At 34.8% G+C, this 18134-nt stretch overlaps 1 protein-coding gene across 5 annotated transcripts; it reads right to left on the bottom strand.

Moving 5' to 3' along the window:
* Positions 1–1910: 1910 nt before the first annotated feature.
* On the bottom strand, positions 1911–17828 carry slif (cationic amino acid transporter slimfast). Of its 5 annotated transcripts, none has more exons than XM_070279455.1 (4): positions 17812–17828; positions 3832–4449; positions 3257–3769; positions 1911–3189 (listed from the first exon to the last, which is right to left on the bottom strand). In XM_070279455.1, the coding sequence occupies exons 2-4, from the start codon at positions 4445–4447 to the stop codon at positions 2498–2500; spliced, it is 1821 nt and encodes a 606-aa protein (XP_070135556.1). In that variant the 5' UTR covers positions 4448–4449; positions 17812–17828; the 3' UTR covers positions 1911–2497. The 5 variants fall into 5 exon arrangements, with proteins under 5 accessions (XP_070135556.1, XP_070135553.1, XP_070135555.1 ...); XM_070279452.1 differs by lacking the exon at positions 17812–17828 and adding an exon at positions 14622–14974; XM_070279454.1 differs by lacking the exon at positions 17812–17828 and adding an exon at positions 14661–14974.
* Between the last annotated feature and the right edge of the window lie 306 nt (positions 17829–18134).

The following is an 18134-nucleotide window of genomic DNA, read 5'->3' as shown; positions in this document are numbered from 1 at the left end:
AGTCTTTAAGTAAAATTGTTTCACTTGCTTCAAAACCCAATAATAGTTTTTTAAAACAATTACATATATCAAAACATCTGTTCATGAAGTCTTTCACGTCCAAAAAGCATGAAAAAGATCGTGCAGCTGCAAATAATAATGCCTTGCTGAAATCCGTGACCATTATTTTAGTTGTTGGTGCACCAGATTTTTGAATTTCCGATAAAATAAAACGTCAAGATGCATCATGCCGAGCTGGTAGGCTCGGCACAGGTAGCATCGGCCGAATAATAGGAACTCCTGTTGATTCGGTGGCAAGTTTTATGGAAGAAGCTTTGCTCTGGAAGCCAATACATGCAAAAGAAAGGATCGGCCCCTATGCAATCTACGAAAAATATCCATTCCGATTTGTTATAATCTTGGTGTAAATATGCTTCGCCGTCAGCCATAGCAGGAGGGTGCGCGAGAGAAGCAAAGCGAAGCGATGAGAAAAGCGAGCTGGCAGAGTGAGAGTTTTGCGAAAAGCAGTTACACAGTTATATTTTTTAATGAATTGCTTTGTGTTAAAAAAAATATTGTCGTTCACCCATTTAACTGCAGTAGGAAGAAAAAAGGAGAGTTAAACAATTTGTATAATAACTTGCGAAACCATCTAGAAAAGTTTTTTTAACTATTCACGGTTGTAGTGGTTTATCGCTCGTTCTCGCCCAATATTATCGCATCGCTTCTCACGGGCACTCTGACATAACCTAGGCATACATATTCGTCTGTCAAACAAAAATAAGTAAAGATTCGTCTGTTAGTTGATATAAGCATATTCGATTTCAAACTTTGCACACACCCTTCTTTCCGTTGCACACAGTATATAAGTCGGAACATCCGGGATCCCATATAACTGGAAATGATTGATCGGAAATGCTATAACTCTGTTGTTTTTATACCCGGTACTCGTAGAGCACAAGCGTATATTGTAGCCGAGTCGATATAGCCATGCCCGTCTGTCCGTATGAACACGTGGATCTCAGAGACTATAAGAGATAAAGCTATAGAATTTGGCATGGTGATTCCTATAATGCCCACGCAGTTCAACTTGTTTCAACATTTTCTCTAAGATCTTTCGTGGATCTCTAAGACTATATGAAATAGAGCCACCCGATTTGGAACTTACACTCGTTTGGTAGCCGCGGAGATCAAGTATGTGTCAATATTTTGCCACGCCCACTCCCACTCCCATCCTCGAAATAAAAATCTCGTGTTACGCCAGTTCATTAAGGTTTTTTAAAAATGATTTGAAGCCAAACTGTTCCAATGGCTAAGCGACACATACAAATCAAAATCAAGTTGACAAATCGGAAAATTTTTAGAGGAGTTATAGACTTTTTAGTTTTTTTCCCTACTGATTCAGTAAAAAACGCCAAAGTATGCAACAAAAATTGGTTTCTGAGAGTTAAAGTTTAAAGTTTAAACTTCAAGGGTTAGTTAAATTGTGTGTGAAAGATATGAGTACCGGAAAACTCGACTATAGCCTTCGTTTCTTGTTTTAAAATAAAATAAATACTTCCCTGTACCGGGGCTTTGTAGGCTACGAGTACCGGATTTAAAAAATCAAGAAAGAAAATTGATATACCCTCGCAGTTAAGATCAGTAGATCAGTTAAATGCAGTTATGGCATCAATCAGTTATCAATGGCATGAATGGCAACTGAACAACATAGTCAGCCGACCCGGCTTTTCCGATTTATGTACATAAGAAGGAAAGAAGTGTGTGTGCTAAGTTTAAAGTGGATAGCTTTTAAAGTGAGCGGCGAAACAGACAGATGGACATGATATACATACATATAGGGTATAGGAAGAATAGATAGGGTCAAAGATACCCTCTGTAAGGGCATAAAAAAAAATAATTACATACCCTGTAAGGAATAAAAATAATTTTTTTGTCTAATTTTACTAAAAAATGACTTACAAAAATATTTTTAATAACAAATTTTAAAATCTTTTTTACTTATTCTTAAATAATACATTTTTTCTATATTTTCAGCAACTAAAATCATTTTTGAATGGCGGGATGGCGGAGAGGTAACAATGTCCTGTTTCTCATATTTTTTCGACACCCCGAAAATTATATTAATTGTGACAAATATACGACCAATATTACTTTAACATTAATATTTTATCAAGAAATAGTAATATTACTTTACAAATATCACAATGTACGGACAACACTGCAAAGCTAGTTCGTGGGGACTTTAAAAGAATGACAAGAAATCAGTGAAATGGTAAAATAGAGTATGTTATGAACTCTCTCTACGCACATAGAAATAACAAATTTTCACGACTTAATTTGTAAATTTTAAAAATCATGTGTAAATTTGTTTAATTTCTATGCGCAATCTATTTATCTCTCTCACATAAGCGTGCTAGCTAAGGTTTAAGAAACCGAAGGTTTAAGAGCGAATAAATTTTAAGAAAAACAGTGTGACCTAAGAGGGAAGGGGGGCGATAATACATTAGGGTTACGCCTACAGCTTTTCTGAAAATTCATACGGTGGCGGTAGTCTACCAGTTTCCACCTTGACGTCCGGTTCAAAAGCGGGATTCTCATGTTGACCCTGGTTTTGCATTGCGTTGGCGGCCAGTTCTGCGTGATTGCGGGCCCGGGAAATTTGGGTAGAATTGCGCATCCCATAGCAGAAGTAGATTACATAACCAATAACAATCCAGATAAGAAAGCGAATCCATGTGTTCAAGTCCAGCTGGAACATTAGGTACAAGTTCGCAAACACGCTCAAGCAGGGTACGAAAGGCACCAGGGGTACTTTGAAAGTAAGCTCGATGGTCGAAACCGGCTGCATTCCAATCACGATGCATATTAGAATTAACACCACTCCTACTAAACTCAAAGATACGATTCCTCCGGTAGAGCCCAGCTCAAATACCTTTTGAAATGAGCACCATACTAGGCAAAAGACGGCAAAAACCACGATGCCAATCTTTGTGATAGCTGAGGTCATCGAATTGGGCTCACGGTAAGAGTTTCCATTAAAGAATTGTCGAAACACGTTTGGAGCTTTTACGGACACTACTTTAGTCATCTCCTCGTCCTGATAACGCAGCACGAGAACACAAATCGCTACTATGGTATAAGCAAGCAATGTGCCAATGGACATCATGTCGACCAGTTGGTCTAGGTTGAACAGCAAGGCCATAATAGCTGCAGAAAGAAGACGTAAAAATGGTTTAGAATAACGCCGGTGGCCAGATAGCAACGGTTAACTTACATGCAAATATGCCGGACACGACGGTGGCCAAAAGAGGCGTCTTCGTATAGCTGTTCACGGTCGACAGCTTCTTGAAAAGGATGCCGTCATTTCCCATTGCGTATAGGATGCGCGGCAGGGGAAACATAGCTCCCAGTAAACTAGTGCAAAGAGCAAAGACAGCACCGATAGTCACAATCCATTTGATCGTATACCACTCAACGGAATCAAAGGCGTGAGGGAAAGGTGCATCTTTATCCTGCAGGTAATACGGCAACATCATAGTTAGAACCGTTGAAACACCGAAGTAGGACAGGAATATAATAATCAGTGAAACTACAATGGACAACGGAATGTTACGCTTGGGGTTGATAGCTTCTTCGCCGGTAGTGGCAATACAGTCAAAGCCAACAAAACCATAAAAGCATTTGGCTGCGCCTGCCATAACTCCAGCGATACCGAACGGCATAAAGCCACCGGTACCGAAACCCTCGGGCACATCCTTTTCCGGAATGCGCCAGTTGTCTACTTTAGCTGTGGGAAAAAGTTTCAATTATTGCCAAGGACGTCGAATAAGAAAATATTGAAAAACTTACCATTCATTGCCCCGGCCACCAGCACAATGCAGATCGTCACTAAGTTGACGGTGGTAAAAATATTGTTCAAAAAACTAGACTCCTTGGCGCCAAATGCCAAAATAGCGGCAAGCAGCAATACCATCCCAAACGACAGGAAGTCCGGATAGTCTCCCAGAAAATCTACGTTTATGTGCATCGACTCGTTTAACGCTTTTGACATATCATTATTAATTAACGAGTCAAAATAACCACTAAGACCGCGAGCCACTGAAGCAGTGCCAATAACGTATTCAAGTATAAGGTTCCATCCAATGGTGAAAGCTACGAATTCGCCAATGGTAACATAACTGTAAACATAGGCACTCCCTGCCTTGGGAACGCGTGCTGCAAACTCAGCGTAGCAGATACCCGCAAAAGCCGACGCGATGGCTGCGATCAGAAAGGATATGGTCACAGCAGGACCAGCGATGTTATACGCTACTTGGCCGGCTAGGACATAGACACCCAGTCCTAAGGTACTGCCCACACCCAAGGCTGTCAGATCAAAAAGATTGAGCACTCGGGCCAGCTGGGACTCCCCTTCGTTCACGTCCTCCGTCTTGCGGCGCGTAAGTGCTCTCCAGAGTTTGGCCATGACTAAGAATAGAATAAAGAGACAGAATTGTTAATTATAATTAAAAATTTATATGTAATAATTAATAATTTAAGTAATTTTATTGTGTACCATTGCAAAATGGAAACAGATACATAAAATAAACGGACCACCCTCTATGTTGGGCACATATGTATGTAGTACATAGTAGTGTTTTCATTCTTCGATGTGTTGTTGCTTTGATTGTAGGTATTTTGTTTTATAATCTACTTTGAAAAGGTCTATGCATTTTTCGGATTAACAGAATATGTTCAACTTTTTAAAATATGTGATGAAATTCAGGTACAATTTTTAATTTGATTATTTTCTGAATATTAAATACAAAATGTGTCGCGGTGAGAAATTATCCGATATCGAAAGAGGTCCAATTTTCTTATGTCAACGGTTAATTGCCTAATATTTTTGGCTCATAAAATCGGGCTTACAAAAAGAACAAGAAAGGACGGCTATAGTCGAGTTTTCCGACTATATTATACCCGGTACTCGTCTCTTATTTCCACAATTTAACAATATGGAACCTTTAAAACCTTTATGGTTAAAACCTTTATGGTTTTAACTTTAAATGTATGAATTCTTGGCAACAAATTTTTGGTGCACACTTTTGCGCTTGGGCAAAAAAGTCTACGGCCATACTAACGATTCAGTAGGGAAGCAGATTAAAAAAGTATATAACTTCTCTAAAAATGGAAAAAATTTGACAAAAATTTTATCTGAACTGATACCATACGAGTTCCAAATCTGTTAGCTATATCTCTTATAGTCCTCTATCTTGCTCAAAATTTTAACCTTTACCCGAGATATGAGCACATCTCCTCTAAAAATCCGATTTCGATCAAATTTGTTTTTCAGATATATATTAACTTTAGAAATAGTTTGGCATCAACATTTCAAAACAAACTTGAAATGCTTGGGCATTGTAGGAGTCTCCATGTCAAATCCTATATGCGTTAATACTCGGCTGTTGATGATGATCAAGAATATATTTTATGGGGTCGGCGATGATTCCTTCTCTATGTCACATAAATTCAAACGGCTACAATTTACCCTTTTCTTCTACGAGTACCGGGTATAAAAATAGCATTAATTGATTCACAAAAAAACAAGAAAGGAAAGCTAACTTCGGGCGGAGCCGAAGTTTATATACCCCTGCAGTTAAAACCGGATATATATCGAAAAATCGGATAAAGTTTGCCAATCTTTATGAGAATATCATAATAAATCAATTAATTACAATTAAAAATCTTTAAAAAAAAGTCCCAAGCTTCTAACATATCTTCAAAAAAACCAAAGTTGGTATTTTTACTAAACAACAAATACCATTTCTTATCGTTCAGTTATATGGCAGCTATAACATAGTTGTCCTATCGTTATGAAATTTGGAAATATAATCTGTACGATGTTCTGTACGATGTTCAAACTTTCTATCTTCAAAAACACAAAGGTTGCGTTATTTCCAATTGTTCAGTTATATGGCAGCTATAGGATATAGTCGGCCGATCCTTGTTAAATTTGGTAGGTCGTATTATTTTGCCAAAATTTTCTAACTCTAAAAAGACCAAAGTTATACCATTTCCGATCAATCAGTTATATGACAGCTGTAGGATATAGTCGACCGATCCGGCCGTTCCGACTTATATACTGCGTGCAAAGGAAAGAAGGGTGTGTGCAAAGTTTCAAGTCGATATCTGTAAAAATGAGAGACTAGTTTGCGTAGAAACAGACAGACAGATGCACCGACGGACATGCTTATATCAACTCAGGAGGTGATCCTGATCAAGAATATATATACTCTATATATATGTCTCCTATAAATAAATATATAATTCATACCAAGGGTATAACAACATAAAAATTTTGTGTATTTACAAAATTATAAAAATGTTTATTCTGTTCTTAATCTGCACTGAAAATTTTCTTAAAATAAAAGGACGAGCAAAGTGTAATTCCTTCTAAATCTTACGAGCCTTCTTAGATATCTCAAATTTAAAAATTAAAGGCGAAAATCTTAACTAAACCTGGAAACTAACATTTTAGTATGTAAAAGTTTTATAGAAATAATAGCAATATCCTAACTCTAAAATTTCATTTTGGATTAACAATACAGTGCTTTTGCTTCCCATTACACAGTGCGACAGTGATTTGGAACTTTTGAAGAGACCTGGTAGGAATTGTTCATTAGGTCGAGTATAGTATAAAAACTTTTTTAAAATTTTCAAACACCCTCAAAATCTTGATTTATTTGGAAAAAAACGGTTTTTCGGGACTTTTTTGCTCTTAAAAATTCCTAAACGCGGAATTTGAAACCGATTTTAAAATTTTTTTTTCGTTTTTCAATAGTTAAATGTTGGAGCTTTTGAAAAAAAAATACATCTTTAATTTATTTCACAAAAAGTATAAAATTTTTACGCAAGAAACTGATATTTTTGAATTTTTGTAGTGTTTTTTCGGACTTTGACGCCATTTTTTCGGTACAACTTCCAAGAAATGGTATCATTTTTGACACATATCAATATTGTATCGTTAATTCTGAATAAAACGAGCTTCACGAGCTAATTTTCCCAACTTCATTAGGAAATTAAAAAAATTGTTGAAGTTATACTGTTGAATTGTTGAAAAAAAGTTTAAAATCGGTTTAAAATTCCGCGTTTAGGAATTTTTAAGAGCAAAAAAGTCCCGAAAAACCGTTTTTTCCAAATAAATCAAGATTTTGAGGGTGTTTGAAAAATTTCAAACATGGTTTTATACTATACTCGACCTAATGAACAATTCCTACTAGGTCTCTTCAAAAGTTTCTCCAATTTTTCTTTTTTTGTCGCACTGTGTTATACACTGTTTGTAACCATCGGAATAAGTCATTGTAAATTACTTCCATTTGCACAACCTCTATTGGCCACTTTAAGTGTTAGATGAGCACGCGCCATGTTTTTATCTAATCACGAACGGTTATTAATGGAAAGCTTGATTAAAACTTAAAATCGCTGAAAATTGAAGTTGTCATTGAGAAGAGCTTGGAGGGTTCTAGGCTATTTGAACACACTGATTAAAATTCAGCCAGCTTTTATTGTCGTAAAGTTGCTGCTACAACCCACATGTCCGGTACTTACATACGTCTACATACCTAATCCCCAATGAACAAAACATGTTTTTAATGCCATATCTATTAATCGAAGGTTCTCGGTTCAGCTATAAAAATAAGAGTGTATCCCCGAGTTTCAGCTGCGGTTTAAAACATTTATTTAAATTCGACATTCAAGCATGGAATTAGCCGTTAAAACCCATGCAGAACTACAAATCGTACTATATGAACCAAAATGTTAATCACGACAGTGGTGTCCCACATATGTATGTACATACATATGTATTCCCACATTACTTTATCTTTTCATATTAACGGCCAATATACATGGGCCTACATTTGTTTTTAAGATTCATACTTCCGAAAATCACAGAACTTCCCTGATTTATTCTCTTAAAAATTTACCACGCCATTGTAAAATATGAAAATAGACGAATTACTCTTAGCCAATCGAATAACAGAATGTAGGACAATACAATCTTTAGCACAAAATATCACGTTCTTATTGAAAAGGTACAAATTAATTTTTAATTTTGCCAAACTGGCTTGATATATCACCTGAAATTCACGTACTTTTCCCTTTTTCTTTTTCAGAGTATCAAATTAACCGACGTACCGCTTTACTCTGGACTCGTTTGAATAAAAAGCTAAAAAAAATAACGCCGATCAAGTTACCGCGCGGAACGCACTCCAAAGTGCTTCTGATCCCAGAGCTCTGGCGGCGGAACGGTTAAAGCTTTGGGTTTCGCTTTTGGCCCCTGATTTTTTAACGCGACGCTGCGACCGATTGTTAATAACTTTTTCCCCACGAGTTCGAAGCAGCGACTACTTCTCATTGGCTTTCCGGTTCAATCCGATTCGTTTTTAGATTCGAATTAGTTTCCGAACGTCGTTCAGCTATCGGATTTAGACTTGAAGCCGAGTGTTGAACTCGACCAACAACTTTATCATACATAAATACAGAGTATGATAGCGGGTGTTAACAGGTGCAATCGCCTAGTTGCTGCTCCACCGTCTGACGTCACTGCGATAACTTAATTGCGGCCATCGCAGGCGCTCGTGCCATTGATTAGCCATTACTAAGAAATTCGGGGCATATCTCATTGGAGCTTTTTCTAGACACATTCCCCAGCCCGCACGTTTGCCAGTCACGTCTAAATTCCACAAAATGTGATTTGAGCGTTAACCGTGAATTTAAGTTGCCAACAGGTCGTAAGATGTAAACAATGTAACAACTCGCGTAAACTTTAGGCCATTGAACGCGTGCGACAATGTGCTCTTAGGTAGTGGATAACTAGCAACACCTGAGGATCGCCCTTGACCCACTGGGCGGCACCCTTCGATGATAGCAATACGTTTAAGTATTCTCGAAACACTTGGCAGCTGCCTCAACCTCTCGCATCGTTTGCGCAGCTGAAGTAGTCAGAGCCGGCCACATTGACAAAATACGCTAGCTTACTGAAACGCATTTTTTCTGCACAAGTTACTTTGCTTTTTTTCAATAAATTCTTAGCCAAACAGACGTTTAACGACCTTAGTTTTTTGTATAAAAACCTAAAAAAATTCCACTCTATGGCAAAGCCCCGGGCCAATCCATGACTTGAAAAATAACTTGCTTGCTGCAGACCCGACATAGACGCGTCAAGACCGGCTTTTATAAGGGACTAATGGGCAGTCAAATATGAAAAACAAATTTTTCAATGGGCCAAAAATCTTTAAGTTACATATGTTTTTGAGTCATACGGATTAATTATATATATTTATTATTATAATTAAATATTGATAACAAATTCAAATCATAACATCCTTTTTTAGTTTATTGAAACTAAAATTCTTAGGGGCCTGGAAAGTATTGACGTCAGTTGGTTATTTTGTGACGACATAACTGTCAGTTAATGGTGCCAGGTCCAAAGAAGCCTAATTGATTGCTAATTCGATTTGATTGTCTCCAAATATTTAAACTATCCATGGACCGGATAAATAATTTCACACCTCCTTATATACGTATTTACTCATGATGTTAGTATAAGTGAGTATGATTGGTCTTTCACCTAATGAGTAATATCGCTTTTACTATCAATTCCACCCCGGCCGACTATTTCTATAATACTGGCAATATCGTTGTGAAATGTCCAATCGATTTATGGGCTTAACAATGTATTTGCTCTTTAATTTATAACCTCTCATCTGGGGTCTAACGTTTACGATTTCCGTACGATTGTGTTTAGCCCTATGGCTCTCCATAGTGACCAAATGCCAACGCCAAAAAAATTTCCCAAACATTTTATAATCCTTTTGCCATTCTAACTGAGTCGATCATTGAAAACTCTATAAAAGTTTCCTTTCTTTTTCACATAATTATATGACCCACAATAAGGTGGTAAATATTTTCTCAATTTTATTACATATTTTCTTGGCTCGATGCGATCAAGTATGATTATAATGTTAAATGCCCAGACGGGGCGTAACAATTAGTCAATCTTTATAATCCTCCCAAGACTTCTGAAGCGTACGATACATTATCTCTATCCAAGTGCCAGACGTTGAAATATTAGACACTCGTGAATTTTTGGGATAGAAAAAACGTCAAGAATAGGCACTCATGAGTTGGCTTAGTGCAAAGTCGGCCTGGGTCGGTAAAACCATATAATTTCATTCGCCTAATATCTGATGCAATTAAAGTAGGCCCTCATCCATTTGTCAAGACCGGAGATAAGAGATAGGTGCACTGCAAGACTGAAATAAGCAATTCCCATGCTGTGTTTCTGCCTGTTGGCAGCGACTCGTGAGTTTACCTGATAAGGGAAACAGAAAAATTTCACACATTTTTGCGCTACATTATCTTTAACTTTCGGCTTTATCTAGGTTGTGTATGTCAATTTTTATGGTTATGTTGACAGAAAATTAGCAACCGACGAGAAATTTATTTAAAAAATGAGCAAAAGTATTCATCAATATTAACATTTAATTTCAATTATAGATTTAACTTACGATTCTGATCAAGCAATCACAACCAATTCGATAATCTCAAAAAATTGCTAGGAAGGTTATTTACATAAATAATATAAAAACATAAACCTATGAAAACATAAAAAAGATTTAAATAAGAGACTTATTTGCAGTGATGTTAAGGCTCTCTGTTACTCCGTTTTAATATTAAAATTCAATCATCTAATAGTATAGTGATGTAATGGTTAGACATGATTTAATAGAGTCGACATACATAAATAATTTTGTGAAACAAAAAAGATTAACGAATAAGGTTGTTGTTTAACATTTAGTTTCACGGGCAATACCGAAATACTTCCAATCGTGATCAGATTGTTTTATCAGGGTTAGGTATAAATTAGCTGTTGCTATCAGTTTAGTAACTTTGACGCGGATTACCAAAAGGAATTAAAAAAAGGAAACAATATTATTAAAAAAAGATGGAAAAAGATGGAACAATAATTCAAAAATAAAGGATCCAATAGTAAATAAACTTGGACTCTATGGGTATAAAAGCACACCTCGTGCTGCTAAATTACGTTTATAGTTGACCACGCGGATGGACAGATTCTAGAGTCTAATACTACCTGTAGAGAGACAACTCTAGCAGTACCGACCATAAAAAATAGATTCCAATAAAAAAATGTTTGTTGAGTAGTTGAATTATTGGGGCTCCCTAAATCCTTTAAAAATCAAGATTCGGTTGAATAGCTCGTAGATATAAATTTTCTAGAAATTTCCAGGAATAATTTGGCATCAAAGCTTTAATCTTTCTCTTTATAGCAAACGCTCGTGTTTCTTTGTAACCATATGATTTTAATTTAACCTTATTTTTACATATTTGGGTGAGAACTATACGAACTTATATACATAATTTTTTAATCCAAATCACCTCCTCTGGTCTTCCAGAAGGCAGCTCTCTGGGACCTCTCCTATTTATTATATTTATACCTTTGCAGAGGGTATTAAAAATTTTGGGCAAAAGTGTGCAACGCAATGAAGGAAACATCTCCCACCCTATAAAGTATATATATTCTTGATCAGAATCACCTCCTGAGTTGATATTAGCATGTCCGTCTGTCCGTCTGTCTGTCTGTGTCTGTCTACGCGAACTAGTCTCTCAGTTTTAAAGCTATCGACTTGAAACTTTGGACACCCCCTTCTTTTCTTTGCACACAGTATATAAGTCGCAACGGCTCCTTAGTGTTATTGAAGATAGAAGTTTGGGACTTTTTTTAGATTCTTTATGTAATAAATTGGTTGTATTATGATATTCTCATAAGAATCGGGCAACTACATATATCCGATTTTAGTGATATATAACTGGTTTTAACTGCAAGGGTATATAAACTTCGGCTCCGCCCGAAGTTAGCTTTCTTTTCTTGTCATTAATGATATTTCTTCATTCTTTCGTCCATGATACAATTATACAATTTTTTATATTTACACTAATCTCGACCTGCTCAGCGGCGTTTAACAATGTCTGTTTTAAATTTTTAGTTATAAAAAATCGCAATAAAAAAAAAACAAACTTTACGCCTAGCACGTGCTTGTGACAAGAACTGGAAAAAGTCTTTTTTTTTCTTGGCCACTTAAAGGTTAAAGTTTTGAAAAAAAGTCACCTTTCGGTGTGACAAGTAGGCACGCACTGAAATTAAGGGACCAAAACCCGACCGATTTGTCAGCCGAATGGACTACCTTGTATAATTGTATCATGCTTTCGTCCTTCCTACTTCTTAATGTATGCGGATGACCTTAAAATGTATATAGCCATTAGTTGCATTAGTGACAGTTACTTGTTATAGGAGGACGGTGCTCCCGTAATCTTCTTCCATTCAACTTATCAAAATGTCTGTTTACCCGTTACAGTAAGCGGTCTCTTGACATCTACACTAACCTATCAATAATTATTGTTTGGCAGCTTAAGAGGAGGTATTAGATCTTGGTGTCTTATTCGACAGAAAATTTAAATTTTCTGGTCATTTAGACTATATTCTGCGACTCATTAATTTGAATGATCCTCAAAGGGATCTTCGTACCTTTGCCCCCTTTCGGACCAAGTGTCACAGGGCCAATTATGTTTTAAATGAGCCGATTGAGCGGGATCTTTCATATTTTAACTGTTTGCCGCCTAGCCTCTAAATTGTTGTTAATCAGGCACCTATTATGTTTGTATTTGTATTGTATTATTATGTATTAGTTTGTAAATTGTTATTTTGTAGCCATGTAAAAAAAATAAATAAATGAATCTAGTTCTGCTCTTTTACTTTATTTGTTCTTTACGTCTTTGCAGTTTACTTTCTGCATTTTTCTATTTGTATTTATCATATTATACTTTGTGTTTATTTGTAAGTAGCGCTCTCACTCTGTCTCTTTAATAAGCCTTGCTCACTTACATATATTTCATTACTAGCAGTGTTGGTACATTTATAGAAGATTGAATCCAAAATCATTTTTATTTACGGAATCTCCCACAGTCTGCAAATTTAAATCGTTCAAAAAGCCGACTTTATCGTCCCTAGCTAGCATATATTTTTGGCTATGCGAAAGTGTTGCCCACAATACATGTGAAGACTTCACTTCATAAGTTTCTTGTTCGAATTGCCGCCGTGCTGGCCTCCATTATTGCAGCAATGGATCCCGAAGTAACCAAAAGGAAGTGCGATCTTTTATGCGCACCAAAACCCAAAACCCCAATCCAAGTGGCTCCAAAACACTTACACAAGAGATTCCACCTGTAAGACAAATATTTTTCTTATGTTTAGCCCCTGATACCTGTGAAATAGAAATTTCAAAGATGCTTAAATCAGAGCCAAAACATAGGCCGTTATAAAAGTGGTAGAGATAAAGAAATTAAAACACTTCTACTTCGGGCTTAAAGCAAGATACGTGTGAGTTTGCCGCTCTATGAGTTTCCCGAAGCCGGAAGGAGTACACCTTACCTCTTATCAGAACTCCTTTATATGTATTATATTATCAAATTCTATTCTTATCGTTCTTTATTTGCATTCCATGTCATCGTCTTTGCCGAAACCAGGTTTCGGTTGGAGCCGGGATAGTTAGCTCTGATTTTTTTCAAATATGCACATTCGTATGGTATATATAGACCAGTATATAATCAAATTTCGCTTCTGATGTGGTGAAGTTACAATAGTTACAAGTTACAAGTTACCTTTGGTAATTTCAAATTGACAGGTATATTTTATATTAAATAAATTCCGACCAAAAAGTGGGCAAACGTAGTTTAGTTTGCAAATAATTTTTGTGAAAAATGTATAACTTTATTCTTAAACACGAGTGGACTGGTACCTTAACCATCCTAATCAGACATTCCATAAGAAAGCGTTTCCAAATAAGTTGAAAATTGTTTTTTAAATACTCAACAACATTTTGTTAGAAGAAAGTAAGCCTTAAAAAGGGTAATTTCACTATTTTGCCCAGAATCAGACCCCATTCGTTCATTTGAGTCACTAAAAAGTGTCTAAAAGTCATAATTAACAAGAATATTCTGCTGGTAACTCTAACTAATGCTGTAACTAATTTTAGTGACAATAACTTTCCCACCTTTAGAAAGTAATTTATACTTCCATAATCAAGGCATTAACAGTTACCGGAAATTATTTCATTTTCAAATTTTTTGGTAATTGGCAATTAAGCAAGCTTGTACCAATACGTGAATCAATACATATTCGTGTTTCCGGTAATTTCAAAAATAAACAAGTTAAGAATACCCATCACTTAACACCGTTCTTATTTATTAATCGAAACGGCATCTAATCAACCGCAATTAACATACTTAAGTATCAAAAAAATTATATTTTAAAGTACTAATAGAATAAATAAAGACCTTCAATATTATCTTTGAGTTATTTATTTGCTAATTGCATTTTTCTCTATTGAAACCAACAAATACAATATTTTGAATACTAGTTTATAATAATTTAAAAAAAAATTAAATACTGGTAAAATAATATCAGTAATTATAAATCAGAATACAAATTGCTTCCCAAAGAAGCAATTGGATTGACATACAAAACTAAAAATAAATTGGACAAGAAGGTAAATAACAATTAAATGAAAAAATAAACTTGCCAACAGGAGGACGTTGATAACTGTGCAAAACTGGTTTACCTTAACGTATGAACTCATACACATAAATAAACATATGTACATATATGCACATGTACGTTTCAAACTTTTGTTTTATAAATTAAATCTGTAAGTATGCACATACATGTATATGTACATATGTAAGAAAGTTTTTATTTGTGAAAGATGTAATTGAGGCACGTGCTGAACTTAAGGAGAACGACATTCACGGGATACATATATGTTGTTTAATATTGTACATAAGTCAAGGGTTAAATAATGATAAAAAAAATTATTAATTAATTTCGCCCAAATCCAACGCGCACTAACGGCCTTTCCTGGTTAACCAGCAATGAGAACAAAACTAATGTAAAAGTGCCCCGACAACATCGCAGAAGAGAGAAATAGATCGACGAAACTAAAAGCTTTTAAAATAAACGGTGCCTTTTAGTAGAAACAACCGTGAGTCGTTTAAACGTGAACTTAATGTTCAATAAAAAAAAATTCGAACTATCTTATTTAGACTTCACATGTGGAGTGAAACGGAAATTTGGTAAAAAATAAAAGACGTCTTAAGTCAAGTGTTCGACCATTTGATACCCAATAGCCCAACTACTTCTGGGCCAACCACACCTTTTTTACACAGGTTTTTTTTTTTAATTCACTAACCTTTTAAAGTCTATTTTTGAGCAAGCATTTGTACAAAAATGTTTTCCTTTTATAAGGAATGGAAATTTACCAGTTAAAACTTTCAAACAGATAAAATTTTATATATTATTATATATAAAATCTGATGTAGAGTAAAAGCAGAAAAGATGTTTAAAAAATGTTTGTTGCCAAACCATTTTGAAGAAAATTGGGTATTTGTTACTAAATTTGGTTATTTTTTATTTTAGAGTTTTGATTATTTACTTAACAGTTTTAAATTAAAAAATTTATAGCCTAAATATCTTTGCCATACTTTGTTGAGAAGGTTTTTCTTTAATGATATTTCACTTTCTTTAAGAGCATACGTTGAAAAATTAGGAAAAAATAATTACACTAAAAAAACCTTTTTTCCTAACAAATAAATTTTTTTTTTTTTTTTTGCTCTAACGATTTGAACAATTTTATTTAAAAAATACACCTATAAATATAATTAACCTTCTATATATTTATGGTATTTAAATACGAACTTCTTTGTATAGAAGTTGTACTGCTAGTGCACTAAGTGGACTCCGAAAATACTTCGATACCTAGCAATCTACAGCTTTTTTGGCCCAGCTCTTTTTCATCGTACTGGGGCTACATAATAAGCCATTTATGGGGACAAGAGGGGGCGTCTAATTAGAAACCAATTTGAGCTGCGAGGGTATTATAGGAGTCTCCAGGAAAAATCCTCTTGCAGTATCTCTTATAGTTCTAATATCCACACGTTCATACGGACAGACGAAAATGTTAGTGCTGGTCAAGATTATATCTACTTTAAAAGACCGGAGATGAAAAAAACACGTTCTTAAAAAAAAACACTAAAATATGCAAGAAGGAAAACAGAATAGAGTTTGATTTAATTAACAAAACAGGAGAACCAAATCTTAAAAATTTTCCTGACAAATAAATAATTGTTTTTTTTATATAAATTGGCATTGGAATAATATTTTTTGCAGATGGAAGGGACGTGCTTAAATTTGACGTGCTTGAAAATATTCGGAACATTTTACGAATGTAATTTACAAATACTGGGTATTCAAACGAGGTAGTAAAGGCAGAGCTGTACAAAAAATGATTAAACATCGTATTTATTGTTCTGCTAGTGGGCGGTTTTGTAACGATTTGCAATGTGATCTTTGTGGATGGGATTTATTGCTGTTTAAATGGAATACTCGGAGTGCATATGCTGCCTACCTAGAAAGTCACACAAACGTTTCTATTCAAAGCTTGCATTCGCTATTTCATTTGTAGCGATTACAAATTTTAAACTGGTATTTGTAATGGTGCTAGATCGCTTCCGACATCGACATTCACTTGGTTACTTGCTCTTTTTAGCTTGGAAACAATACAAAAAAAAAACAAACAAAAAATATGCATATATAAGGAAACGATAAATAAAAAACTTTTAATAAGTTATCAAAGGCAGGGCTCAAATCAAAGCAACAAACGAAAATTATTTATTAAATTTTTTTTAAAAGAAGGAATTGTCTTTGTTTTATTATTATTGAGAAATTAATTTCTCTTGTGTTTAAGGTTGTCATGTCGTTTTGTTAAAGCCTTTTTTACCTTTGCAGATGGTATTATAGCTTTGGTCAAAAGTGTGCAACGCAGTGAAGTATCGATCGACTATATCTTGTAGCTTCCATATAACTTAAAGATCGGAATTCACCCAACTTTTTTGAAGATAGAACGTTTGAACTTTCCACAGATTCTATTTAGTTGCACTTGATTGGATATGGTTATGCTGTATATGCTGTATGGTTAGTGATTGGATCTACCAAATTTACGAAAGATCGGCCGTCTAATTGTATAGCTGCCATATAACAGAACAACCGGAAATGGTGTTTGGTTTTTTGGTACCAACTTTAGAATTTTTGCAGATAGAAGCTTGGGACGCTTTTTAAAACGCTTTTTTTTTTTTTTAATTGTGTTTTATACACGTACCTGTATTTTTTATTTTTACGAAAGGTGGATCTCATAGCTCATAACAAGCACTATAATTGGTTCAAATATTAATTTTGGAAATTTTTTGGTTTTCAAGATATTCAAAAACTATGCATGTCATACGCGAAAAAAGAAGAAGTTACTTTTTCAAAAACTAGATTTCGTCGAAACGGTTTGATCCATATTTCTGCAACCACTTTTAAAATGTTACTTATTTATAGTTCTTCATAATTATTTATATTTAACTTTACAATATTCGGTAGCTTTTTTTTTTAAATTTAATTTTTTTACTGTAGCTTGCGACATTTTCTTCCATCATTGTTTTTTTTCACTTTTAATGTAACTAAAAGAGAATACGATTTATTTATTTCAATTTCAATTTTTATGTTCAACGATAATTTTATTAAAAACAAACTATCGATAAAAATTAATTTTTGGTTTTGTTTAGAACTAAACACCAATTAAAGGGAAATAAGAAGGACAATTTTAATTTTATTTGATATAATAATAAAATTAACTTTATCATTAATTTTATATAACATTTAATGTCCAAGCGAACCTTTTTAAAGGACGTCACAGACCCTATTAAGTATATATTTACATATGTTCTTCATCCAACCTATCTCCTGGGTTGCAGGTTTCCATCTGTCTGTCCACCTGTCAGTTTCCACGCAAACTACTCTTTCAGTTTTAAATCTATCGACTTCAACTTTTCACAAACCAAACCATTCTATAGCATATACTATAGCAGCTATATACTATAGCAGCTATATAACTGATTGATCGGATTTGAATTTTAAACTTGATTTGCTTGGGTACCTTTTATAATCTCTGAGATACACGCCCGCTGGTACAGACAGACGGTCATGGCTACATCAACTT

This window comes from Drosophila bipectinata, chromosome 3L, assembly GCF_030179905.1.
Source record: "Drosophila bipectinata strain 14024-0381.07 chromosome 3L, DbipHiC1v2, whole genome shotgun sequence".
Lineage (NCBI taxonomy): Eukaryota > Metazoa > Arthropoda > Insecta > Diptera > Drosophilidae > Drosophila > Drosophila bipectinata.
Note: the sequence above shows the minus strand (reverse complement) of the source record. Positions and strands in the feature narration are given on the sequence as shown.